This window comes from Phalacrocorax aristotelis, chromosome W, assembly GCF_949628215.1.
Source record: "Phalacrocorax aristotelis chromosome W, bGulAri2.1, whole genome shotgun sequence".
In the NCBI taxonomy this organism is placed as follows: Eukaryota; Metazoa; Chordata; class Aves; order Suliformes; family Phalacrocoracidae; genus Phalacrocorax; species Phalacrocorax aristotelis.
Genome location: NC_134310.1, coordinates 7932933 through 7960537, shown reverse-complemented (window position 1 = coordinate 7960537; position 27605 = coordinate 7932933). Strand labels below are relative to the sequence as shown.

The 27605-nt window shown below is 56.9% G+C and overlaps 1 protein-coding gene across 3 annotated transcripts; it reads right to left on the bottom strand.

Moving 5' to 3' along the window:
- Positions 1 to 866: 866 nt before the first annotated feature.
- LINGO3 (leucine rich repeat and Ig domain containing 3) lies at positions 867 to 27086 on the bottom strand. 3 transcript variants are annotated; one of them, XM_075077157.1, is made up of 3 exons: positions 27012 to 27086; positions 15062 to 15164; positions 867 to 3454 (listed from the first exon to the last, which is right to left on the bottom strand). In XM_075077157.1, the coding sequence occupies exon 3, from the start codon at positions 3418 to 3420 to the stop codon at positions 1603 to 1605; it is 1818 nt and encodes a 605-aa protein (XP_074933258.1). In that variant the 5' UTR covers positions 3421 to 3454; positions 15062 to 15164; positions 27012 to 27086; the 3' UTR covers positions 867 to 1602. The 3 variants fall into 3 exon arrangements, with proteins under 3 accessions (XP_074933258.1, XP_074933257.1, XP_074933259.1); XM_075077156.1 differs by lacking the exon at positions 27012 to 27086 and adding an exon at positions 26148 to 26411; XM_075077158.1 differs by lacking the exons at positions 15062 to 15164; positions 27012 to 27086 and adding an exon at positions 26148 to 26412.
- Positions 27087 to 27605: the final 519 nt, after the last annotated feature.

The window sequence follows — 27605 nt, the reverse complement described above, 5'->3', positions numbered from 1 at the left end:
TGTGGGACAGGGTGCAACCCAAGGGGACAACCCAAGCAGCCATTCCCACTTGTGCCCCATGCAGCAAAGCTGACGGGGGGGCCACAGCCCCAACCGCTTGGGAGCTCCTGCCTCCAGCACAGCCCCAAAGGCCTGGGGACGCCCGGCAGGAGGTGGGCAGCTGCCTTCTCCAGCTCTCAAAGGAGTATGCCCAGCCTGACCACTGCTGGCTGAAGAAGGGACATCCAGGTGGGGAGATGTGCTCACAGGAATGGGGACAGAGATGGCACCTGCAGCAACCCTTGGGGTGCACATGGTGGGAGAAGACGGAGGAAGGGGAAGCGATGGTCTCCCTGGCCTATCTAGATCCCATCCAGGCTCTTTCCTTCCAGTTGTGCCAGCTCTGCTCCTTCTCCCACCCAAACCCCTACACCCCGAGCTGCAGCTGGCAGGCAGGGGTGGGAGGGGAAGCCATGGCAGCATGGAGCGGAGGCCAGGACACCAACCCGCGGTCCCCAGTGCCAGAGGGTGCAGGATACGGCAGACACGATGGAGGTGCCAGCCGGGGCCTTCTCCCAGCGTTTGTTTTTGCTGTTGGTTCCCGAGCTGTTTATTCCAAGCCTTTCTCTCCTCTTCTTTCCTGGGCTGTTTGGCCTCCCTGCACAGGATGAGCCAGCTCCTACTCTCCTACAGACTTTGACTTTTCAAATCAAAGAAAATGAATCTGAAAGTGTCTTTTTTACCCATACAAATACCAACACCCCACCCCTTCACCCCCGCTGCTGCCCTAGTGCCTTGCGTGGATGCAAAGACGGGGCCTTGCATTGACCTGGGGCTGCTCCTCCTGATTTTAATGACCTTGGTCTCATTTTGCCTTTTTTTTTCCCCCCCCTTTTTTTCTTGCTGACACCTCCTCAGAGCCCGGCCTTGGGTGGGTTATTATTGCTTGTGCAGGAGCATCCCCAGGCACCTGCGTTTGCAGATGCTGCATCTTAAATCTGCCAATGGGAAGCTCTCAAGGCATGGCCGTGCCCCAGGGGGTCCAGCTTTGCTGAGGGGCTGGGGGAGATCCCCAACTCAGCACAACCCAGCACCCCAGTCCCACATCACCCCGGAAGACTATTCTCTTGGAAATTCATTAAAAAAATTAAATCATTGGACCAAAAAAAAAAACCAGCCCAGCAACAGGAAAAGAGAACGTTAAACAACCACCAGGAAAGTTTTCTGGAGAGTTTCTTAAAAAAAAAAGGGAAAGGGGGAAAAAAAGGAAGCAGTTTTTTTCCCAGGCCCAAATGCTGCTGATCTCTTGGCTAGAGAAATGCATAGTTGGCAGCAAAAACATTGGCTACATTTGGAGCCCCTGGAGCCGGGATGGCTCCTGAGCCATTGCACCCCGAGGGCTCTCCGTGGGGCCGAGACAGCCGAGGTCATCACTCCCCGACACTGAGGTTCACACGGTTCTGACCTGAGGCACCTCCGGCATGTCTCTGGCTGCATCCCAGCACAGCCAGGTCCCACCGCCAGCCCCAGGACGTCACCGGTGCTCCCACACTGCCCTGGCCCCGTCCTGTTGCAGCTGTGCCCAGGGCAGGCAGCAGACAATGGTTCTCCTCTGGGAGAGGCTCAGATCATCTTCATGTTGAACTTCCTGGCTCCTCCTTGGCCAGTGGTGGTGGTGGGACCATCCACCTTGCGGAAGGAGTACTCCACTGAGAAGTTATTCTTGTGCTGCCCCCGGCCCCGGCTCCAGACGAAGAGGAGGAGGAAGCAGAAGAGCACCACGCCCAGGAAGGTGATGCAACCCATGGCCGTGGAGACCAGGATGGTCTTGAGGTCCAACGTAAACTTCAAGAAGACTTGCGTGTCATTGTGGGAGGTGTCGTTGAACTCACTGAGATACAAAGTTCGGTTCGTGTAGTGGGAGCCGTCGGCGCGCCGCCCCTTGACCGTCAGGGTGGCAAAATAGGTGTCATTGCCTCCCGCGTTGCTGGCGATGCAGATGTAGGTGCCGCTGTCCTGCACCTGGGCGAAGCGGATCTCCAGGGTGCCCCCGGGCAGCACCGTCACCCGCCCCGTGCTGCGGGTGGTGATCATGCGGTGCTGGGGGGACACCCAGGCGATGGAGGGGTCCGGCTCCCCATCTGCCCGGCAAAGGAAGGACACGGACTGCCCTTCCCGGGCCGTCACGTGCTGCAGCTTGCGATCCCTTATCTTGGGCTTCTGGCAGGTGAAGTACTCAAAGAGCACGGAGTCTGGGAAGTCGCGCAGGGCGTTGCCCCGGATTTCGGGTGGTGAGGAGCACATGGGCTGCTGCCCGTCGAAGTTGAGCGTCTTCCGTCGCTGCAGGATCCAGAGGAGGCGGCAGTCGCAGGCCAGGGGGTTCCTGTCCACCCGTAAAGTCTCCAGCGTGTTGACAGAGTGGAACGTGCTCTCCTCCAGCGTGGAGAGAAAGTTGCTGGAGAGGTTGAGCAGCCGGATTTGTCTCAGACCAGAGAAAGCCTGTGGCTCCACGGACACCAAAAGAGCACCCACAATGTGGAGCTCCTGGAGCCGGATGAGGTCTTTAAAGGAGCCCTTCAGCACAGTGCTAATGGGGTTGTAGGACAGGTTCAGGTACCGGAGGTACACCAGGTTCCTCAAGGCAGTGGCGGGCACGGCTGTGATGTTGGTATAGGTGATGGAGAGCGAGGTGAGGTTCAGGCCCTGGAAGCTAGTGGGGGAGATGTCTTCCAGCAGCGGCCAATTGTCAATCTCCAGCTGCAGGAGGTTGTAGAGCTTCTTGAAGTTTTGGTCCTCCAGCGTGGAGATGCTGAGGTGCCGGAGCCGCAGCACTTCCAGGTTCTGGAGGTAGGAGAGCGACTCGGCTGAGATGGAGGTCAGGTTGCACTTCTCAATGGTCAGCTGCTCCAGGCCAAGCAGCCCTGAGAAGGCCCGTTGGGAGATGTACACGAGGTCGTTATCCCCCACCTCCAGGCTCTTCAGGTTTCGCAGGTCCTGGAACATGTAGTCCAGCAGGATGACGAGTTTGTTCTCGCTGATGTCCAGGAGGGTGAGGTTGGTCAGCTTGGTGAAGACCCCTGGGGGAATGAGCTTCAGCTGGTTCCCCCGCAGCCGCAAGGTCTGCAGGTTGAACAGGTTGCTGAAGGCGCCTGGCTCCACATTGGAGATGATGTTCTCGCTGAAATCCAGCTCCTCCAGCAGCGGGTACGGGGAGAGGTCCCCTGGGTTCAGGCAGCGGATGCGGTTCTTGTTGAGCTCCAGGATCTTGGTCTCGGTGGGGATGCCCTCGGGGATGGAGGTGAGCCGCTTGCGGTGACACACCACCGACTTGATCTGTGGGGCACACTCGCAGCGGGCAGGGCAGGCTGCCACTCGCAGGGGGCTCAGGAGGACCAGGTGGAGGACCAGGACTGGGAGCCAACATGTCATTGTGTAGGGCATGGTCTTATGGGCTCACTACCATTCTCCCATGCACCTGGAAGGGAGAGAGATGCCAAGTCAGCGGCGAGCCCAGGGGAGGCTAACGTAAGTCCTACCCTGCCCCAGATCACCCATCTGTGGGCTGAGACTGAAAAATGCTCCCCAAACCATGGCCCATGGCCCTGATAAGGTCCCAGCTCCTCCAGGCAACCCTCCAGACTCCCCTTCTTAGCACCTAGCATGTGACCTGGTGACTGTGCCCTATGCAAACCTGGGGTAATCAAGCCTTACCGCCTGCACGCACTGTTAGGCGAGCAGGGAAACTGAGGCAGGGGGAGATAGTTGCAAGAGGACACACAGCTGCAGACCCACATCTCAGCCTTTGCCCCTGCAGCAGCTCACACCAGCTCTGTGCCACTGATGGTGCACACATAGGCATAGGGGACCATAAGCACGAGCACCCCGGGATAATGGGGGACACAGACCCCCAGGGTAGTGTAGGAGCAAAGAGATGCAGCCAGAGGCCTTGCAACCTTGTGACACAGGTGGGATGTCACAACCCCTCTGCTCCCCATGCGGCTGCAGCAAGGCCTCGTCTGGTGGTACAAATCCTTCCCAGGCCCCAGGCTCAGTGAGGTCCCTCAGGATAGGGGATGTGGGGATGCTCAGAGCCACACACAGGGACCAGTCCTCCCGTCCCCATCCTCAGCATCTCTCTCGAAGCAGAGATTAAGGTGGCCACGGGCACAATCTTTGCAGATGAGGGATTAACACTGCCCTTGCGTGGCACGGTGCCCTGGCTGTCCTGCTTTCCAGGGATTAGTACTTTGCTGCCACTTTCCCTTTTCTCTGCTTCCCCTTCCCCACTCCCTGCCCTGTTCTGCGCCCCAGATCTGCCAGGCTGCCACCACTCCTGGAAATGCACCTCCTAGGGCCAGTGCAAACTCGTCAGCCACCTTTCCATAACCAAGCACTGTCATTAACCTAATTAAATGGCAGAGCTGCTTGGTCAGGGCGCTGCAGGGTGTTTCTTGGCCTGGCAAGGGAACGTGGGCAATTTTTTTGGGGGGGGGCGGTACTGAGAGCAAAGGCAGCCCCTCCAGCCATACCTGCAGAGGTGCAGCGAGCGGGACAGGACTCAGCCCAGAGCTGGTGGTGAAAGGCACAATGAGAAAATATCCCAAATGAGCTGACTGATGTGACCTGAATTGGTTCAACATCTCCTGGGGTTGGATTCTCACCCCAGGTCCCCAAAGCAGCATGGGGGTGAGAGCCTGGGCAGAGCATCACCACCAGCGCCACAGCAGGGTGCCCACCAAAGCAACATGGGGCACCGATCTGGCATGCCTGCCTCCACGGCAAGCTGCTCACCGTGTTTCAGCAGCCCCCTCTTTCTCTTCTCCCTCCTCCTCCTCTCCCACCTCCAATTCCTCCACCTCCTCGCTGCCAGGATTTATTTGCTTTGTGCCTTCCCAGGTGTCTCCTGGCCGCTGCACCTCATAGGCAGGAGCATGCTCTAGAGCATCCCTCTTCCCATCTGCTCTCTATCGATAGCATTTATCCGCGATCTGGCTGCTCTCGCCATGCCAGCTCTGCTTCTCACGGCAAAACCTGCCTAACCATGGGACATCTCCATTTGCACTCTCAGACCCCCGCCTTTGCCATTTTCCAATTTTTCAACAGCCCAGCATGGCCAGACCGATGGCTTGAAGAGGCAGAGGGGCACTGACCCCTCCAGCATGGGGAGGGGCCACGTCCCATCACCCCCACAGCACTGGGACGAACTGGCATGCACTACCCAAGGGGCTCCAGACCTGAGGAGCGCTGGACCTTGCTTCAGGGTTTTTTTGCCCAAGCACCCCATGCACGCTCCCTTCTCTCCCTCTGGGCCTGTTGGGGACCGCAAAAGTGGCTGTAGGAGCCTGGCAGGGTGTGGGGAGAGGGGATGGGATGGGCTGGCAGGACAAGATGTCTGTGGCTGCTCAAGCCCATCATGGTGACACCGCATGTCCTCATTGCCCAAGACCTTTTCAGGCTGGACTTAAGGCAGCTGGTGCTTGGTTTAGGAGCTGCTGCTTGTCACCAGATGAGATGGTGAGAGCTGCTGGGCAGGCTCCCAGTGGGGAGTGGATGAGCCATCAAGTCCCCTCGCATCCCCCACTTCTTCCCTTTTGCTAAGGGGCACTGCGGAGGAGGGAGCAGCCAGGGACACAGAGATGGTGGGGCAGGACGTGCGGATCCCCATCCTGGGGTGCTGAATCATCCCGTTCCTACCAAGTTGCCGCTCTTTGCCCAGACTTCTCCCAAACCCCCTCTCCTGCAGCCCTGCAGCCCCCAGCCTCCTCTGGCCACACCCCATGCCCTGAGCCCATCCCATTCACACCCCAGCCCCAGGGAGGCTTGGCAGGACAGACCAGAAGGAGCCTGAAGGTTTTGCCGTGCTCCCAGTCCCTGTCATCCCTTTCCCCATCCTTCTTTGCACTCCCAGAGTGCTTGGCTCAGAGCAGCCCTGCCCCAGGGTCACACCAGTGGGATGAGCGATGGGGACCCTGGACCCCACCCCTCCGCCCAGAGAGGTGACACTGATGGAGTGGGGGCAGCAGGAACTGGCCCATCCCAGCGCCTTTGCCCAGCATCTCCTGCACCACAGGTCCACCATGCTGATGAAGGACACCAAAGGCCAGTGTCACCCTGCCTCCTGTCCCCGAGGGGCTGGCTTTGTGTGGGAATGGCCTCTGGGGGCCGAGCAGGCTCCCGACCCTCTCTGCGCCCACATCACGGGAACGATGCAATCTCCACAGATAATTTCCCACCCTGATCCTGTTATCCAAGCTGAGCAGTTTTCTGGCAATAAACCTATTGCTCGGTGCAATTTAAGAGCTGCAAGAAATTATATTTTACAGACTTTTTTTTTGGTGCATCCCTTAATTTTGCCACATTTCCCTTTTTCTTCCAACGAGTCAAACCAAGAGAAAAGTGTTATCATTCTTCACACAGCTGCAGGGAGGAGATTAACAGCCAGGCAGGATGCAGCATCGCCTTTCTTTGCTGGGGGCAGTGGGGTGGGTCTGGAAACCCCACTGCTGCCCCACCAAGCATCCCAGCCCCTTCCTGCCCCCTCCCCAGCCATGAAGCCCCTCTCCAGCACTGTTTAGTCTCCACCCGTGGCACCTGACCCCCCCCCTTGTCCAGTGACTGGGGGTCCCTGAATGCCACCTGGGCACTGGAGCGGGGATGTGGCTGGAGCTGCTTGGCAGCCTCTGCCTTCAAGGAGGCTGCTCACAGCTGTGCCAAGAGCCATTTTGCAGTCGGCTCTGCCTGGCTGGTGGCCTTGGGAACCTGAGCTGGCCCTAGGGTGAGGGGGGAACAGCTTCGCTTGGTCCCCCCGGTTCAGAAGGCGCTGCTTCTGCTCTGCTGCGGGGCTGGACATGAAGGATTTGCCCAGGTGTGACTGCAAACCCACAGGAAAAAAATGCTCCCAATTTATTGTTGACACTTGTTTTATTTAGTGTCTGTAGCCTAAATAAATATGCCCAGGCACTGCTGCCAGGCTAACGGTCTCCCATGCTTGGCCATAACCTGTGCCCTCCATCACCTCCTGCCAGGGGCTGGGGGGGATCTGGTTCTGTCCCCTCCCTGCCCACGGCTGCTGTGCTGAGGCAGCCCGTGAGCATGCCAGATCTCCGCTGTGTTCATTATGAATGAACCCAGGGTAACCGTACTCCACTTTTGGTTACTACTTCGACCACCTGATCCTCTAAGCAAAGGTATGAACCCGCTGGCGTTGTTTTACCCGGCAGTGAGAGCAGGAGCTGCAGCTCCAGGCTCTCCTTCCCGTTCCGCAGCTGGAGCAGAGTATCAGTTGCCCCTGCTGCCCCACAGCCCCCACCCATGGGTGCCCTGGTGGGGCAGGGCACGGCCCCGACACCCTCAGCAAACCTATGGCGGGGATTAATGGGTGCTGGATAAGCCCCCTCGCAGCAACCCAGGCAGATACAAGCTCCGGAGCAAGGAGCCAAGGCGGCCGAGGCCAGCTCTGCCCCTCTGGGTCTCTGCCAGCCCCGGGACATCCCACAGAAGCCGCCCCCACTGCAGAGACCCTGTGTCCCCTGCAGCGACAACCGGGGCCCCGCAGTCCCCATCCAGCCCGGACAGAGCTGAGCACAGAGCTGAGCCAAGCAGAGCAGCACCATTTATTAATAGCTCATTACTCTGATAGTGTGGCGTTCTCTGGGGCTCACCTAGTCCCTGGGGAGTGAGGCCAATTACGACTTTAGTTGAAGGCCTAGATAGAGGCTCTTCTGCGCATTTAATTTATTTTTAAAAATAACGTGCCTGCTGCATGCAGGGCTGGGGAATGGAGCCAGGGAAGCCAGAGGCTGAGAGGCTGCGGCACAGCGGGGGGAAGAATAGCAGACCACCTTTGGCCACTTCTGAGCCCCTGAGAGCAGCCCCCTCCTTCCCTCCTTCCCTCCCCACCAGGACTTGTGGCCACCGATCCCGTTTTGTCCCAGCCACCGGCACCATGGTGCTTCCCAGCAGGCAGAGGCCAGAGCACAGAGGAACCAATGCTCTCTGACTGCCTGGCTCTCGGATGCTCAGTTACCAGCCCACCTGGCTTGCAGGAGGGTTTTCACTCCCTTGCAGCACCCACTTCTTGGAGAAAAGGAGGTGGCAAGGTCTCTTCCACCCCCTTCGAATGGCTCGTGCTTCAGTGGCACATGGTTGGCACAGTCAGCTCCTCCGAGAGCAATAGCTCCTCAGCTGCCACTTCTCCACTTTTCTGAATAAAGACCAGAAAATAAGCCAAGGTTGACGTTTCTAGGTTCCCGTTTTGACATCATGTAAGTACAAATACTTCTGTCAAAGCACCATCTTGTTTTGTTCTTCCGTTGACTTACAGGATGCAAAATGGACCTGCTGAGACCTTCTCCTTCAAGAACCCCACTACTGATGCTTGAGACCAAGCCTGTGCTACCCCTCCTTCATGGGCTCTGCCTGGGGAGGCCAGGAGCACCCAGGGGAGGTTACATGCTCAGAATACAGGATGTTGCTTCATCTTCCCAGGGGATGCAGGGGACCCCAAGTGAGGGTGGAGATCCCCAGGTAGGGAGGGAGCAAATGGGGCAGAAAGCAATGCTGGGACCCCCATACATTTTGGAAAAGCTCATCCTTAAACCCCAATGCACAGGTGACAGGGAGGTGGCAGTGCCAGTGCCTCGTGCCAGTGCCAGCAAGTCCCAAACTCAGCACAAGGCAGGACAGGGCTCCTACAAACACCAATGGCAGGCAAACACTGCTGGAAACACCCTGTGGGATGCCCGTTTGCTGCTGCCCGCCTAAGAGCCAGCAGCCAGCCCTGCCCTGGCAGCGAAGCATCCCAGCTGCCTGCCCACGGCAGCCCTCGCTCCCTGGCTGCTCTCTCCAGCCTGCACCAGGCTCTGTGCCAGCAGCTCTGCAGAGGAGGTGGTGCCAACCACGGCTCTGCCACGCAGACGGCGGCACCTCCGCGCTCACCAGGGGCCCTGCCAGCATCCTCACAGGCACAACTGCCCCACTCAGCCCCCCTGCTGGGGCTTAGGCTGGATTTGGGAGGCAGACAGAGGGGCTGAGCATCCCCTGATACTTTTTCCCTAGTATTTACAGCTTGCCATCAGGGGATAGTGCTGGACTCTCCGTCAGCATGAGCTCTGTGTGCTCCCTGGTTCCAGGGTATCAACTAGACGAGATCTTGATTACCAGGAATGGGAGTATGGCTGCATCAAGCAGGCTCGATGGCTCATCTGGGACTCGAACATGGAGCTGCTGGCATGGGCTTGGAGCAGAGGATGTGCACCCTGAACGCAGATGCCAGCAACTCCCAGGGGCAGGTGCCAGGCTGAGCTCTGGCCCCAAGCTCTACTCCTGGGCGGGGAGCCTTGGCCCAGGTCTCAGGGGAAGCCCAGAGCCAGAGCTGCAGCAGGACAGAGCTCTTCAAGACCAGAAAATGAGCCCAGCTCCCCAGTTCTGTGCCAAAGCCCATCCAGATGTTGGCTCCTTCCTCCCTGCTGGAAAACCCCAAACACTCAATTATGCCATGCAATAACTAGCAAAAACCAAGACACCCCCATATGGTTTTCGGGCTACAAAGGGAGAAAAAAAAAAGGGTCCCTGGGAAGTCTGCTTCGTGCTCAGCTCTCACTGGTGATGCCACCGGCATCAACCTGTATCACTCACAGGCTGATGTGTGCCCCCAGGGGACTTTCAGGCATTTTTCAGAGCTCACAGAGCAAACTTCCACGCTTGAAGATGAAGTCAGGGATTTGAACTGTGTTCTTCCATCTGCTGCTGTGGGTGGCTTTGCTCACAGCAGAGCGTAGTCACTGGGGACATTTTCTGGGGGGACTGAAATGAGGACCAAAGGTGACCTGTGCCCCTCAACATCTCTGGGGTTTCCCGTGCCACCATCCCCAAATAAACCTGTTGCTGTTCCGGCTTTATTTTTTCCATTGTCTTGAACCTGCAAAACCAGTGGGTTTGTGGCCATGCTGAGCTTGGAAAAGCCCCAGAAAAGACTGGGAAGACTGGGAGGATGGAGGTGATGGGGAGGAGCTGAAGGGGCATCCCCAGGACCTTCCCTGGCTCCAGGGGTGACACCAGCAGGTTTTTCCCTCCGATTAGGGCAGCAGAAACAACCCAGCTTCTGCTGGGTCGTGGAGGAGATTAAATCAGAGCTGAGGTATAAACTAAAAGGCAGAAAACTCGAAGGGTCAGAGGAGGCCAGTGATGTCCCCATGCCTCGCTCTGACGAGGCTCTAGTGATCAGGCAATTAGCAAACCAAGCATGAGAATAATCCAGCTGAAACAGGGAGAGGAGGAGAGAGCTGGGGGTAGGAAGGAAGAAAATCAATCACCAGACCTAATGGAGAATTATCTAGCAGAGAGTTATTCCTAATCCCATCAGAGTCTGGCTGGGAAACAAATTCTCCCAGGTCTGCAACTCTCAGTGCACCCAGAGCGTGTTTTTCTGGGTCAGTTCATTTCCCAGCAAAGCCAGGCTGGGGCAGGCACGAGGGCAGGGCTGGAGGAGCGGAGGGGAGAACCGAGCAGCTGGGTGGGCGGCAGAGCAGCCCTGGTGGCAGAGGGGCACCTGGCAGGCTCCATACAGTGGGTCCCCCCATACTGCTGTAGCTCGTGCCTACTGCAGATGCCCCGAGGCCAGGGCTCCCCAGGGTGCCAGGTGGCCGAATGACTGCACCCAACAGCTATGGCAGAGCCCAGCTGCAGGGCTGGGCCGTGCTCCTGACAGTCACCCTTGTGTCCTGCTCGAGGCTGCTCAGACAGAAGCAGATTTTCCTGAGGACTTGCAGAAATGGGGAAAGAAAGCATGAAAGGAGAGATGCCTGTGTGAGGAGACAGGCTCCTGCCGGGTCACTGCAGAAAATGTCCCAAAGCATGACTTGAAGGGACTGCTTGAAAAACATGAAAACCTTTTATAGAAGGGAGTTATTTTGGTGACTGGCAGCTGCTGCACCTCACGCGTCTCCCCCTGCTCAGCAGCCCCGGGTCTTGGGGCCAGCCAAGATGATGCTGGAACAGTAAGATTGTGTGAGCTTTCAACGGAGGCAGCATTTACTCTTTCTACCCAGCAAAAGCCATGACTGACGTCTTCATGGAGCTGTTTTCCCACCCCATGATCCCATCCTGAGTCCTAGCGAGTCCTTAACAGCCGTGACCACAGGACTCTCCACTTTCCTCCCACACGGAAACTCCCAGCCCTCGCATATGCTGCAAAAACCCAGAAACAAGGATTCCCTAATGAGCTAAGACGCCAAGGAGACAACTCAAAAGAAGCCACCACTTATTTTTAGAGACAACCTTATGATTCCTGAGCACATGGCCCAGGCAATTCTGTGCAGGCAGCCACAGATCGGCCACAATCTGCTTTTCTTCTTGATAGACATCATGTCTGAATCTCTATCTCCAAAAGATGCTCCCAGGGGAGACGACATTTAGATACAACCACACGTACAACATTTCTAAAAGGTCACTGCGTGTACTGGGGAACAAGGCGCAGAAGCCACTCATCAGCAAGAGGGGCTTTGGGGAGGTATTTAATATTCCACAGGCCTTTTTATTTCTCTACCAAGGTGAATAACTCCTCTAAACTGAGGGAAAGGGGAGCAGGACAAATGGGTGTTACACTCTTATTTCATCCCAAGCAGTTGGACTGAACCACCTTTTCCTCCAGCCAGATCTGAATTTCAACTGCTACTAGGAAATGTTGGCTGAGAGCAAACCTGAGCCGGATCTCAACAACTTCAGTATCTGCCAGACCACACGGGAACTAAGGCTGAGCTTGACTCCCCATCTTCTACTGTGCCCAAAACCACCTTGTTGCAAGTGAGCTGTTCCACCACCACCTGCCAGAAACACTTGACTGAACTTGGCTTGAGGCAGTGGCAGAGGTCCCCAGACAGGCAGTGGGGGCTGTTTTTTGAGGATTCCCAGCAAGTTTCTGCTGTGCAGTGAGAACTATTAATTTGCAGAAAAGCCTGTTAACATCATGGGCAGGATGACGAGGGTCTGGAAGGCAAATGCAGGCTGACAGCTCATGTCCCTGGGACTTCCCCGTGGTGTTTTGCCATTGTTGTCTGTCACAGGGACCAGCTGCTGGTCACATCCCCGTGGTGTCCTTGTCCCTGAGCACCCACCCAGCTGGGAGAGGACCCAGTAACGAGATCAGAGGCAGCCCGGGTCTAGAAGACTCCCCTTGGAAAACCACCTTCCTCCTCTCCCACTGAAGGGCAGGGTACAGCCCAGGGGCTCTGGGCTTTGCAAAGCTCCCCATCTGAACCAAAGCTGCCCCATGTGAAGCAACCCAAGGCTCAAGGTTTGCCTGTGCCTGGGTTTCTTCCCAGCCGAGCACTGGGAGCAGGGACAGGGAATCTGAGCCCCCAGGAAACATCCTCCTGGCATCTGTCAGTTTTAAAGCCCACGCCACGATGTTGCTGAGAGATTTACAAAACACAAGCCCATAACAGCCCCGACTGGCACAGACGTGACAGTCAGACACGCACATACCCTGGCTACGAGCAAAGCATCTTGGAAAACAGGGCTATGCTCCTGCCCCAACGGAGAGACAAATAAAGATCATTAAATGACAGAGGGGAATTTGCTCCTTCTCCTGCAGCTGCCTCCCCTCCGGCCTCCCGGGGCACGTGGCCGCTTTACGAGCTCATCACTTTCCTTCTGCACCAGGGCTGCCGAAATGCAGCCTGGGAGCAACAACCTGGTAGCAAAACCTCAGTGGAGGAGAGCATCAAAGCCAGTGTGCCACGCTTGGCTGGAACCACGTGGAAGGGGACAGAGGGAGCTTGCTGCAGTCCGACCGAGCAGGATGTCCCCAGGCAGAGCTCAGGCTGTGCTGGGGCCACCCCATGCTGTCCCCCCATGCTGGGAGCACCCATGTCCTGCAGACACATCACCCAAAGGAGCTCCCAAGCAGTGGGGAGAACGTGCCACCTCGTCACATGAAGGGACCCTGTGCCTTTGCTCCTCTAACCCAGGCAGCTCCGTAATAAATGAAGTACAGGAGCAGGATGATTAATAATCATAACAGAAAAGCATACGCTGTAATTAGCCACCTTTCAGAAAGCTGATTGATGACGCTGCTTGGGGGCGTGCGGAGCTGGCACAGGCGCAGCCGCCCCCCGGCCCCAGCACCCGGCAGAGCCCTCCCCATGCTGCGGCTGAGGGTTTCGCAGCAGCCTGAGTGCCAGCTGCTTCCTCCCAGGCTTTGCCCCAGCAAATGACCTCATTTGTACACCTGGTCTGGCACGCCAACCCTCGTTAGATTAGGTCATTCATTAAGCTCAGCATCTCAGCGATGCTGGCCTGAGCCCCTCAGGGGGCTGGCACATAAATCACACTGTGATCGATGCCTCTAGCTGCCAGCACTGGACCTTTGATGGCAAAGTCTACTCTTAATTCCTTACCTGAACCACAAGTGGCACCCACTGTGGTGCCAGGCACTGCACAAAAGGAAGTCAAGGCAGTCCCGGCCACCTCTCTGAGGCTCACGGATAAAATGACAGCTGTTTCCAGACTTGACCCTCAGAAAGGACCCTGTTCCTGAGGACTTGGCCCATGGGGTGCCTTCACCCACGGCGGGGGGTGCAGGGGTCCCTGCCATGCTGGTGAGCCTGGCTTCCCTCTGGAGAGGGAGCCTGGAGCCCCAGGGCAGCCTGCTGCCAGCCCATGGGCACCGTGACTCGGGAGGGGAATGCATCATTCTGGAGGCTTTAATTTGACCAGACGGCTGGACTCGTGGGCAGGATGAACAGACTGACAGGCCAGACTTACAGACAGATGTCTGCTCGGAGGACAGGGCGGGAGAGGCAGCCATGGGTGGAAGACAACCCGGTCCCAGCAGGACTGCTTGGCTTTCTGCAGGAAAACAAGCTTGAAGCATTGCGAGTGAACGTCTGTGGGTGCAGAGGGATGAGAGGTGCAGATATGAAGCCCTGGATCTGCTGGAAACCCTCTTCGGAGTGGGAATCCTAGGCGAGGGGAGTGAGGAGAAGCAGCCTTCCCTCTGCCTTTCAGCTCTGTTCAGCATCAATCCTGGGCTGAATGCATTTTTTAAGACCTGTCTACAGCTGCTGCATTGGAAATTTTATTGCCGTCCCAGTTATGATCATGGGAGCAGCGAACAAAGAATGCAAAATACCATTACAGGGTAAAATAACGCTTGGCATTGCAATATATACCTTGTCCTGCCAGGCGGGAGTGAGACCAATCCCCCTGTTGTAATAAGCCTCTGACAGGGGAAGGGGACAGGGGACTCATCCCAGCCCTGCCTGAGCCCTATGGAGAGCAGAACCCTCCCAGCCTCACCGCTCAGATTTTGGAGGGGGCTGGCCAGACCTCGGGGGGGTCCAGCTGTGCCTCCCCCACATCTCCTCCAGGCTGGAGACTGCAGCGAGCAGTGACATTTGGAGCGAGACACGCTGGCGTCAGTCCCCAGATCTACAGCTTCCAGGCATCAGCTGTGGCTGTGGCACCAGGAGAACATCTCCTTTCCCACATGCAGCCCCAAAGAGGCTCCCAAAAGTCAGAAGTCTCTGTGGCAGGAGGGGAAGGGGACAGCAGGGCTGTATCACTTAACTCCCTGGCTGGCATCTTGACAGCAGAGCAGGGGCAAAGCCTCCAGAACCCCTCGCCCAGGATGGGGCTGGTGGACTTGAAAATCCCCCTCTGAATCCCAAACTGCTGCTCTTCAAACCAATGCCGCACATGCATCCTGGCATGGCCAAGGCTGGGGTCCCCGCTACTGCCTGCCAGCAACCTCAGAGCGAGTACCAGAGCTTAACAGCCCTGAGCTTTGCATCACACCCCCACTTGAGCTACTTTCTGCTCATTTTCGGGGTCATGGCAACAGGCAGGAGATTTCTCAGCCATTACGTGGGATAAACCTCTGGCTCGCTGGTACTGAGCGCTTCACGCTGCAGATGGAGGGAGGGAGCTAATGCCACCAAGCATTAGGTTGCACGACCAGCAGCTAAAAATGGCCACGAGCTAAAAATGAGCTGGATTTCAAGCATCCTAGCACAAACCCCACCAGGTACAAGGGCAGTGATGATGCTGACCCCCCCCTTCCTCACGCTCAGGGAGCGCTCACCGTTCGCAGATCCGGGGCTGCACCAACATCTGGGTCTGCCGTGGCATCCGAGACCGGGGATATTTACATGGCAAACTGTCCGGCACGGCCAGCCTCAGCTCCTCTGGACAAAACGGCATAAGGAGACGAATGTAAATCACCTTTCCACAGCGTCCAGCACAGAAATCCCAAATAAATGCCCCCAAAAGCCCAAGAACATGGCACATTGGCACCACCCAGAGAAGGGAAGCATCCTCCACCTTGCTTGAGCCTGATGTGTGACCTGACTATTGCAGGTTGCCTAGTTATATATATACAAAATATATAGCACTTTATACCCCAAAGGATTCTCTTACAAACAGGAGCGTGTCCAAGCCCAGCACCACCACAGCTCCTCGGCAACCGTGTGTGGGGATTTCAGGAGGAGATGGCACCCATGCAGTGGGTGCCCACGGCCAGGCCTCTGAGATTCCCCTCATTTGGGAAAATTTGACCCAAACTTGGAAGCAGAAGTGCCACTGGTCGGCCCCCCCCATCCAGCATCGTTCCCTGTGGGTGCTTTGTGGGGTCAAGCGACAGGCTCCCAGCCCTGACGGTCAATGCAGAGGATGCAGGACACTGACCTGCAAGGCAATTATTTGCTGCAGTTTTGCTAAAGCATTTTGAGTTCTCTGGATCAAGTTTAATTTGCCTGTAACAAAAAAAGAGGGAATCTAAATAGTTCCTTTTTTGGGGGAAACCCAGCTCCTCTTCATTAACAAACTGCAAACGGTCGCAGACTCAGGTCCTGTTCAGCTACACCTGCACAGAGATGCTGCTGTTACAGCTCGGCAGCTGCTCTGACCTCTGCTCGAGACCCGGCTCAGGCCCTGACTCGTCTGCCCCCTGCTCCGGCCCAGCTGAGGTCCCCCAGGGCCACCCAAGGGCAGGAGCAGCAGCCAGGGAGGTTAATTCCTGCTGAGAGAGGCTTGGAGAGCCCTCGCCAAAGGAGCTTTCCCTCGCAGGGATTTGCTGGAGAACGGCAGGGAAACAAGGAGCCGATCTGCAGCAGCAGCTGGTGGCACTGGGCTCGCACCCCCCTAGCACTTGGGGGAGCGAAGAGTCGACCCCAGGAGGGTAGGGGTGCCCTGCACAGACAGGGCTGCCCGCTGCAGCCTCCCCATGTGCTCCTGCGAGCCCTGGCACCGTCTGGGTGCTGCTTATGGATGGGCAGAACCTCACTTTTGGGGTCCCTGGACAACTGACAGCGAACAACACTCCAGAAAAGATAAAATTCCTCCAAGTAAGCACCACTGCCCCAACGCAAAAGGCAAAGGGATTCCTCTAAAACCCACTGACTCAGGCTCAGCTGTGCAGGCACCACGCAGGGGCTCTGCTTCCCCAGCCAGCCCTTCACCCCCCGCTCCCCCCTGCTCCCATTTTGCAGTCAATGACAGGGATGCCCTGCACACAATTCAGCCCGTGTTTTGCAGAGCCCTGACAGGGATGCATGCCAACAAAGAACAAACTGCGCTAACAATTCCCCTGTAAGCAACTGCAGCAAGGAAATCTCCTGCCATGGACGTGCCGGGGTTTGCTGGGAGATCCAGGGGATGTACCAGCCTCTCTGGGCTGGCCCGAGGCTGCAGCAGCACGGCAGGGCTGGGACAACAGGCACAGGGAATGGTCTGGGGCTGGTGGGAGGATGAGAAAAGCCCTGCAGAGGCCCTGGGCACCATTGCATCTCCTCAGTTGCGGTATGTCCCCACGCAGGACCCTGCAGCACAGGCCAATGCACACGTGTGTGAAAGTCACTCAGACCCAATACTTAAAGGCGAGGGTAACCCAAACCAAGACCTGCAACAGGGAAATGACTCAGAAACACCTCAGCCTGCCCTCAGTGCCCACGGGGGAAGTCTGCGGCACCAACAGCAACTATGATGTGGTGCAACTCAGCAAGGATTTTGTCTAGAGCGTCAACCCAGTGTACATGCTTCGAGGGATCACAGCCATCATGGCACTGATGCACACGTATCTGCTTCAGCTACACAGTGCTAGCAGCTGCAGAGCAGGTGGGGGTCCCCTAATGCCTAAGTGATGTGATAACTGGGACGGAAGCAGATTTGTTTTGCACTGCAGCGATGTGTGCAGGACCTTGCACGCTACAGCACCTCCATGCATTTCGGTAGGGGTGGAGGAGGTGCTGCAGGCAACGCACAGAGGCATCGCCGTTGAAAGTTAAGTACAACTGCGATGCAGCAGCTTGGCTTGCTGCTCCTGGAGGCCAGGCTCCAGCTACCAGGGATGGATAAACCAAAATTTAATACCAATTCCAGCAAGCTGGACGTGCCCATATATTTATTGCAAACCAGCTGAAACCAAACTGCAGTAAACAAAAATCTGCTCAACTCCCTGTGCTTACTGGCCCCTTTCCTGCACTCCCTGCAGGCAGCAAAGCAGAGAGCGGCTTTGCCTCTGGACCTGACTGCGTGGTGTGAACGCAGCATTTAAGCTTGCTTTAGAGACTGCCTCAACTTGGCTTACCAAACCCCCGCACGTGTTACGTGAGCCCGTCATTCCCAGCCCTCTGAACGATTAGGGTCTCAGCTGATGGTCTTGGCATTTGTTTTTGGCAGCTCTTGCGTCACTTAGCAACCTCCGTTTCAGGTTACTTCAGGTTTTTTGTCTGCAAATACATTTTAATCCCTGTGAAATGGGACCCACCAGCATGTGAGCTAAGTGGCCTAAAACCTCCTCCAGTCCCACATGCTGTCGGCAGCGGCACAACTCCCTGGCCCTCCGTGTGTTCGTACTGCCAGAGCACTTGTCACTATCTAGCCCCTGTGCCTTGTATTTTAAAGCACATATACTTAAAAACCTTGTATTTTAACTCTTTTCTAGAGCATTTTAAAGGAGGAGATGGGGAAATGATTCTGCTGTCCCCAGGGAACACATGGAACCTGCCTCGCCACTGAGGAGACTCTGGTGCAAACTCTTCACACGGGAGCCTCTTTGAAGAAGAAATTTGGCAGCAAAGTCAAAGGCCAAATGGGATCCAGGGGCCCTGTGAAATCAGCAGAGACACTTGTACCTCCAGCAGACTACACCAGGATGTCCCAAGTCAAGCTCTTCCAGGGCAGGAGCATCCCCTTGGGATGCATATATCAACTCTCCCAGCTGGAGCCTGTAGAGATGCACAGCAGCAGATCTGCAACTCATCCCAGCCCACAAGAGACCTGGACCCCAGGAGTCCCTCAGCACCCCCACGCTGCCAGAGAACACCCAACGGTGCCCAGGGTCCAGCTAAGCCAGCCCTGTGTCACCCCGGCATCCTGGAGAGCAGAGCATGGAACAGTAAGCCAGGGACTTTGCTCGTTAGCGCAATTAACATCAGACTTCTGAGCTGGCCAGGCTGACCTTTGGATACGGAAATATGAAAAATAAAACCGACAGGTTATTGTGGAGGGGGTGTCGTGGGCCATTCATTTGAAATCCTCAGTGAAATCCTCTTTCCTAGCGACGTGCCCCCAAAGAGCACCTTTCTGCAAAAGTAAACAGGAAAATTTGGAAAACCATCAGAGAAGGAGGAAAAATTCAGCTCCACCCGTCCACAGCAGCAGCCCAGCAAGGACATGGTGCCTCCTGGCCTCTGGGAGGGCACAGCCAGAAATGACCCCAGTGAGAGAAACGGAGAGACATGGCAGAGCTATTAAAAACTGAAAGGAAAAAAGACCTGTTTCTTAAGAGTGTTGGGAAAGTGGGAACTCACCAAGATGGAGACAGCCGAGCTGGACCCCTGTGGCACAGTCGGAGCCCAGTCCAGTACTGAATGGTCCCTGCACTAGGGACAGCTCTGCCCATGTCCCGGTGTGAACCGTAACTCACAGGCCAGCAACAGCCGTGACCCAGCAACACCTTCAGGGCAAATTCATGGGGGAAAAACCCAAATCCTGGCAGCCATGACAGGAGCGTGCCTGGTGATGGATGAGGCCGATCCATCAGATCACAACCCCATTTGCCAAAACAAACAAACAACTTGGGCCTGAGCTTCCAGAGGTGGCCAGATGTTGTGCGAGGCTGAGGAAAGGCATCAGTGCTGAACCCCAGCGATGGCAGCACTGCGTGCTGCGGTGGGTGCTCCCCCAGTCCCGGGACACTTCCTAAGCTGGAAATTGCTTTGCCACAAGAACATCCCCAGCCAGGGGCTGGTGCTTGATGCAAAAAAGTGACCCTGAAGGCAAGAAGAGAAACCGCTCCCTGAACTGATGATGCAAAGAGTCCAGCCTCTAAAGTAACCCCTGGAGCAACACACCACTGGGGCATCGGGCACAGCTAGGAGGGAGGCCTGGCATCACCAGCGGTGCTTCCGCGGGAGCCGACCAAAGTCTCCAGCTCCACATCAGTCCTGAGCACAAGCACTAACAAAGGCAGGATTATTTTTCCGCCCCCTCCATTTGTCACACTTAGTTAACACCCTTGCTTATGGAAAAAGGTCACAATTAAGATCTCATTTATGTCACTTCATCGTTGCTTTACAGGGTCCTGCTCGTTTTCCATTCCCAGTTACTGCTCAATTACAGGGGCCCTGCTCCACCCCTCCTTGTTGCTGCTATGGAAAGAAGAAACAGAGGTCCCAGCCATGCGACCTGCCCTGGGTCTCCAGCGAGGAGATGCCCTGTAGAAAGCTGACCTGAGAGCAGCCTTTTTCCTCTGGCAGCACAAATGGAACCAGATGGACTTTCCTTCAAATGAGATTTAAACGGAAAAACACAAAATAGCTCATTTTGGCAATACTGAAGAGCTGGTGCCCAGCTGTCCCGAGCATGGGGAAGGTCAGACTGGGTGACCCTGTGGAAAAAGAGGACAGAAGCACTCACCACCCTCATGGTTTCTCCTCTGGCTACACTGCCAGAACCAGGTCCGAAATGGCAGCCAGGGCACGGCTCCAGGCACAGAGCACAATACCTCTGCTCCCCCTGAGGGGAAACAAAACCACTCACCTAATTTGAGCTATTGTAGTATCCATAAACCAGTGTCACCGCAGAGACTCAGCTGATGGAGTCTGGATGGGATGCTCAGCCAGAACTGCTTCAGTTATCCTGCTCTATGCTGCGGGACGGTGTTCTGTAAACCTCTGCTGCTTACTGACCCGCGACGAGCATCACGAGGACCGTGCTCATGAGGCCTTCTGAAGATGGAAAGCACCTTCCCAAGCCCACCTCGGTCCTATTCAGTCCAGCCATGGTCCATCCCCACTGGCGCACACCGCTGTTCCTCTGACTTTGTTATTTTAGAGCCGACCCGGCTGTGTGTTACAGCCAAACCTCGTGTCGCAGGGCCAGGTGAGCTGGCCCCGCAGCGTGCAGCCCATCAATCCCCCTCTAAATTATTTCAGCCTGCAAATGCGCCACCTCATATGCCCGGACTGAAACAACACCCAAATCGAACAGGAAAAGTGAGCGAGACCTGGGACTTTTCTGGAGAAGCCAAGGATGGCAGATGAGTCAGAGGTCAGGTACATCCCCCAACCCTGCTGCAGGTCCATGTTATTGCTGCTTCTTCCCTCCTGTGTCTGCCTGCGTTTTCAGGGTGAAACAGCTACAGCACCCCCACGATCTGAAGCCGGCAGGGGCTTTGCCACCCCCATGGTGATGTGTTCCTTGGCCCCAGGTAGGAGCAGGACTGTCCCCACCGCCCGGGCTTACCTCAGGTCCATACGACACAGGGAAGCACTTGGCTCAGATGTGCCCAGGGCAGTGAGGGACAATATTTGTTTCAAGTGTTTCTTCTATTCTCTTCCTATTAAATATTTTCCCTCCTCCTTTCCAAGAACCTCCTTCATTTCTCCACATCTCCCTCTAGCAACAGTATCTGGGAGAAACAATGAATTTTTAATAGGAGGGGGTGGTGGGAAGAGGGAGACCCTAAGGCAAAGAGATAAAGCATTGATCTATTAAATAACCCCCATCACCAAGAAGCCACATATTAGGAAGCACAAACTGCTCGAGGGACCACACAGCATCAGGCAGGAACCGATGGGTGCAAACATCTGCTCACGCTTGGGGTCACAGCCCCCTGCTTTTCTCTTACCTGGTGGCAGGATGGATCCTGCTTATAAGCAAGTTGCAGACAGGGTGAATCCTGCTCGCAGGGGCTTTCCCGGCCACGCCGCATGTACTTGGCCACGGCTGAGGCGCGTCTGGGCAGGCAAAACTCCGAAAAAGCCACTGCACAGGCCAGGGGAACCCTCCAGCTCTCCTGCCCCATGGTGCGTTGTCCCTCTGCAGCACCTCAAAGCTGAGCCGACCCCATCGCCTCGTCCCCGCATCCCCCCCAATCCTCCTGGGGCTCTGCAGGGATATGGCTCACCCCTGTGGGGCCGAGGATGCCCAGCTCACCTCCCGCAGTGCCTGGCCCTGCCTCCCCATCACACGGCTGAACCTAAATATAGTCCTCGGTTCTCTTTTCTTGTAGACACAACCAGTGCTTCGGGTGAAAGTCCTTTCCCATGAATTCACTGTTGCTTAATAAAGCACAAGCCCTCAGAGACCTTGATGCTGGGATCTGTCATTTTAATTCTCGGTGACACTTGTTCCTCTCCACTACACTATGTGGCTGCTGCTATTTTGGCTGGCACACTGGGAGCCGAACAAGGAGCCCCGGCGCTCCAGGTCCAAGTCGTTAAGGGCTGGGATGCAGCTTTAAAAAAACCCAAACCCATAGGATGGATGGGGCTGCAAACTGCAACAAAGCTCATGGTGGCATGAAAAATTCAGAGGGAGGAAGGCAGGAAAGCAAGAAGAGAGCTGGGTTGAGCCAGATGGTACAGGAAGGAGCGGGGCACATGCCGGGGCTGCGGCCGGCTTCGCCACTTGGGACTGAGCCGCCCAGTGAGACAGACGCTGCCTCTGCTCCCCAGCCTGGCACCCGGGATCCCGGCCACTGGGTGCCAAGGCACTGCAGCAGCCTGGGGATCGCAGCCCAGACACTTCAAAAAAAGGTTAGCTTTCTTTTTAAACTCATTCACAGGGAAGACATTTCTCACAGCTTGCCCGATTTATCCACACAAGTCCCTGCTATGGGACTGTGCTGGGGCGAGTCTGCTCCTGTCCTCAGTTTGCCCATTTTCTATGAAGAAAAGGGAAGGGCAGCCCCTGCTTGGGGCCAGGGAGGACTCAGGGAGGGCTCTGCTTTCCGACAAGTGCCATTTCTCCACTCTGCCACCCACACCAGCCCTGGCCCATGTCCCACCCAGCCTCGGCCCCCACCTCCAACACTCCATGAGCCTGCAGCACCCCCGGGCCAGCGTGGGGATCCAGCTCCGGCCCCAAAGCATCATGACAAAGCAAAGGGATCAAAAGAAGGAGAAACCAGCACAGCTCGTTGCCAACAGCTGCCCAGCGCCTGCTGCCAATGGCCGAGGATGCTGCGGCACAGGCCCCCTTGCTCCCACGTCCCTGGAGCCAACCCTCATGAAGCATCTGCTTCATCTTTCAAGGTAAGCCCTACATGAAATTAAAAAATAGCCTTTCAGAAAAGCCAACTGAAAATGCCCAATGCCCCATCAATTTCCCTACTATGGCCAGCAAATCAGAGTGACTCTCGGCATCTTTTCCAAATGCTCTCGTGGGTTTTATTGCTTCCCTTCATCTCCTCTCAAATCTGCTCTGAATATTTCTGCCCTTGCCTGTTTGTTTTGGTGTCTTTCCAGGACTCAAAAAATGGTCCTTTGGGCTCTGGCAGCACCTTTGTTGGCAGCACCTTCTGCCCTCGTGCTGCAGCCCCTGCCCGGGGATGGGAGCGATGCTGCATGATGCCCCCTCCATCCTTCTCAGCCAATTCAATCATCACTTTACAGCTGCTGACACAGGCAGGCAACAGGATTTCAGCTGTCTGAGAGAGCACATGAACCTACAAAGCCAGGCTTCCGGACTATGTCCGTTTACAGACAGGGAAACTGAGGCACAGGATGCATGCTTTATAGCCACCTGGTGATTCAGCACAGCAGGGGACAAGCTCAAGGATGGCCTCACTCAGCCCCTGGGTTCCTTAGCTCTGAGACGTGGGATTTGGTGCTTGGGGAGATGCTGCTGCCCACACTGCAGCGAGCTGGCGCCGTGGGAATTACTGCTGCCCACGCAAAACGCATCCATTCACGTGCTTTACATTCCTGATGTTATTTCCAGGGGTACGGCAACAGCTCGCTCCCATCCCAGGGATGTGAACACAGCAGCGACCAGCTCCTCCACGACCGCCTGCTCCTTCTGCCTTATGGCAGCTTCAGCTCCCTGCACTGCTGAGCAGAGAAGGGCCACCCGCTCCCTGATGGGATGCTTGGGGGAAAACTGTGGTGAGCCAACAACCAGAAGTTGAAAAAAATCGATTCCAACAACATCAGTTTAAAGCCTTTAAATGCTGAGCACAAATACAGCGGGGCGCTCTTGCCCGTCCGTACCATTGGGCTTCAAATTCAATGTTTAATTCGGGTCCGTGCTGTTGCTTGGAGGGAAAGCACAGTGATTAGGTTAGGGCCTTGGGGCGAGGGATGCGTTATCTTGTGATGCAGGATTAACACTGCTAATAAAAGCAGACACTCCTGAGCTCAAAACACTAAAAAATAGGATAAAAGCCCCCAGCCCTGCTATCTTCAGCGAGGGATCAGCACAAGTGCACCCCCTGGGAAGGGCTGAGCCTGGCAGCAGCAAGAGGCAGTGCAGGATGTGGCCTTGCCAGGGAGGTGCCGGGGCTCTGCCACCACAGCAAGTCTCTCACTCAGCCTGGCACAGCCACTTCTCACCCCAGGTATCGATGCCAAGGGGCATTTCTGAAGGGCAGCCTAAGAGGGTGAAACGCAACCTAGCCCCCGTTTCTCCAGTCCTCCAGCTCCCTCCTTCCAATGGGGCAGGATAAAAGCAAAATCTGCTCATGTTTAAGCCAAAAAAACAACCCTCACATGAAGCTGCTTTGCCTCCTGCTTCCCCATGCTGGTGGGAACATATTCGCTCCCTGCTCTCGGGCTATTTTGCAGTCTGGGCATTGCCCCGTTTGAGAGCGTCTTTCCCCAAGCTCAGCTCAGCCGAGGACCAGAAGCTTTGGGGAAGGCTGCAGATGTCCAAACGGGATTTTTGCAACCTCTGAAAACCATGAGAAACCTTGTGGGAATCGGAAGCCATCTCTCCCAGCTGCTCCGGCCAAAACTCACCCAACACTGCTGGTCCTCCAGCAGCAAGAGGCAGCAGCTCCGCTCCCTCCCCTCCACCTTACACAGTGCCACAGAAACACCAATGATAAATACATTAGCTCAAATTAAACTGGATCAATAACAGGCTGTCAAACTGGCAGCTCCCCAACACATCTTGAATTATTCCTCTGCCCAAAGGACACGCACCACGGTTCTTGCCATGCCCCCGGGTGCAGGCAGCAAGTTCCTTACCCCCAGTCTCCATCCCGCAGCGTAAGGGAAGGCGAAGCAGAGGTGAAGGGCAGAGCTTTGGGGTGCAGAGCCCCAAGCCACCCCTTTATCAAGGGGTTATCATGGGGTTCACTGCCTGCATTTCTTCATTTTTAAGGCCAGCAACAATCCAGCCCTGGCTTTAAAGACACACATGAATATATCGCACTGAGCAGCTGTTCAGCTTGCTGGGAGCTGCTGGGCAGCTCTGCTTTTCCAGGTTTTTTTTTTAAATTCCTTATGATTTGATTAAGAGAGACATTTGTAGGAACTTTCCCACTCTGGATGCAGCTTTTCTCATGGTGTCTCCCAGCAGCGGGGCTGGACCTGGGTAAACCAGCGCACATGGGGGCGGTCTGCTCCCGGCAGGGCAGCCTCCTGCCCGCAGGCAGCACGTCCCAGCCAGGGCAAAGCCAGGCAGCACTACATTGGCAGCTGAGACCAAGCCACTAAACTAAGCAGCACGTGGGAGCTCTTTCGAAGGCCCAGGCTGGACCGCACGTCCCCAACCCCATCCCCAGCATCCAGCCTCTCTGGCTGGTACAACAGATGCTCTTTGCTCCGAAGGGATGGGTTTGTGCTCTGGGTGCTGCCAGGTTGTGGATCCATGCACTGATCTGCTCTCAATCTATTCTGCAGGTGTTCTGCCTGCTTCTCTTATCCTTTCTCCTCCTGTTCGCTCTCTTCTCCTTCCCAAAACCTCATCTCAGGGTAAGGCTGGGCACGAATTTAAAGAGCAGCTGCTCTTCTGCAATCGCTCCTTTGCATGAATGCCGTGGGAATTAGAGCACCTTTTGTCAGGTTTTAGCTCAATCCGCTTTGCAAGTGGATTAAGAAACTGGCACAAAAGTACTCTGGATCTGGAGTAGGAAGAGGCAGGCTGCTATTCCAGAACAGTGATAGGAGCCACGTATGCTGCGATTGCTGCCTGCTCCATTTCCCCGAGAAACACAACCCCGGTAACATTTGCATTTAAACCAGCCCTGGGATTTTTGACAGGAGGATCTGCCTAGCCCTAAAAATCAAGGATGCCGAGAGAAGGGGGAAGGCAGGGCCCTGGGGTGGCAAGGAGCAAGAACATACAGGACTGAGGGGAAAACAGGAGAGACACGAGATGGGGAGACCCTTCCGGACGCCTGGCGATGTTCAGACCCGCTCAGGTCTGCCAGGGAAAGGCTACGCGGGGCTGCGAGCCGGGGCCCCAGCCCTGACGGTGGGGAGACTGCAGGTACCAGACCCTCCGGAGCGCCGGGGCCGAGGGCAGAGCGGAGGAGGATGGAGCCGGGCAGGTTCAGGCTGGACCTCCCGGTGCAGCTCTCCGCCTGCTTGAGACCATTTAAAACCCCGGTGCCGATCCAGCCCGGGGGGCACAGCCCTGCCCGCTCCGCCAAGCCCCCCAGCCGGGGCTAAGCCCCCCTCCCCGGGCACCAGTCGGACGCTGCGGGGAGCGGAGGGGCCTTGCAGCCCCGGGCGGTGGGCACCGCCCGGGCAGACCCCAGGGAGCCGGTTTTGGGGTGCCGGTGCAGGTGGAGGAGGGTGGCCCGCGGGGCGGCGGGGGCTCCGCGGCCACCTTCCCCGCACCCCCCAGCACCCACCTGTGCGCCCCGCCGGGCTCTGCCCCCCCCCGGCCCGGTGTGTCCCGTGTCTCCCCACCCCACGCCGGGACCCCGCACTCACCGCTCGGCTCCGGGGCTCCCCATGGCGCGGCGGCGGCGCGGGCAGAGCCGCAGCCCGGGGGCGGCGCGGCGGCAGCTCCGGTCGGACCCCGGCCCGGCCCCGGCGCGTCCCCGGGGGCGGCGCGGTGGCGGCGGCGGCGCCTCTCCCCGTTGCCCGCCGCGCCCGGCCGTGCGGTGGCGGCGGAGCGGGCGTCTGAGCCGCCCCCCGCGCCCCCCGCCGGGCCGCGCCGCCCGGGAGCGCGGGGGAGGGACGGGGACGATGCGCGGCCCCGGGGCTGTGCTGCGGGCGGCGGAATGGGCAGAGCCCGCGGTGAAAAGGAGCGGGGGTCCCCTCCCCGCCTTGCCGTGCCCAAAGGGGAGGGGTCCCCCCGGGCAGCCTGGGCTCACCCAGCCCCGGGCTACCCTGCCTGGGGCCCGCGACCCCAAGCCGGCATGGCCGGGTACCCCCACCCCACCTGGGCGTCTCCAGCCCCACACCAGCCTGCTTGCATCCCCCCCTTCTCCCCCCATGTCACCCTTCCTGCCCTGGGAGAGGGCCCGGGTGCCCCCCTCACCGGGAGCTTCCCCCTCTGCCCTAGAGGCTTACCCCATGGGGGTGCTTAGGGACCAACATGGCCATTTCCCCCCATCCAACAGGGAACCTGGGACAAACACGGCACAAACAGCACCACGACACCAGGAACAAGCGCAGCCCCCAACCCAGCCAGGGATCCTGCCTTTGTGCCCCGCAGCAGGCTCCGTTGTACCTTGCAGCGGTGCCATGCTCACGGGCAGCCACAGCAGGGTCGAGAGGATACCAAGCTCACCGGGCAATAACGTGGCACACCCCACCAGCACTCACACCCCACGTGGAGACAGTGCTCACCATTAGCCGTTCCTCCTTAGAGTTCTCTCCTTGCCCCTCTCTGCTCATGCTAAAGCCTCCCACAAATGCAGATGATGTGGCTACTTAGGCTTTGAGGATGAGAGGGGCCGATTCCCTTGTTAGGTCTGACTTCCTTCCAGGGCAGATTTGTTGCTCTTCTCTATTCATCACTGCCTGGTCCAGGCTTGCATGAGCCTTCCTGGTCACAGGGCTTAGGGGACATGGGCTGCTGAAGCAGAGTGTCCTGTGCCCTTGATCTGTTGCGTGACAGCCGACAAGCATCACCTGAGCGATTCAGTTACATTTTCTGCATCTGACAGTGGTTTTCAAGCAGGGTTTGGCAGCATGTCCTCCATTTTATAGATGGGGAAACTGAGGGAAGAAATCAGGGGTAAGGAGCAGGGCGCAGCACTGAATCCCAGGCTGATTTAATGCCATGGGCTCCCCTATTAGACGTTCTTGCCTGAATTGGCTCCATTTGTGCAGGATGTTGCCGGGAGAAATGCCAACAGCTCTCCTAGCTTGGGTGCCTTATCACTTCCACTTGCAACTTCCATCCCTTGCTGCAGCCCAGCTCTTCTGCTGATGGAGATT

What these genes read in the sequence shown, in the direction of transcription:
- LINGO3 (XM_075077157.1), bottom strand. Translation starts at nt 3,420, where the DNA reads ATGCCCTACACAATGACATGTTGGCTCCCAGTCCTGGTCCTCCACCTG.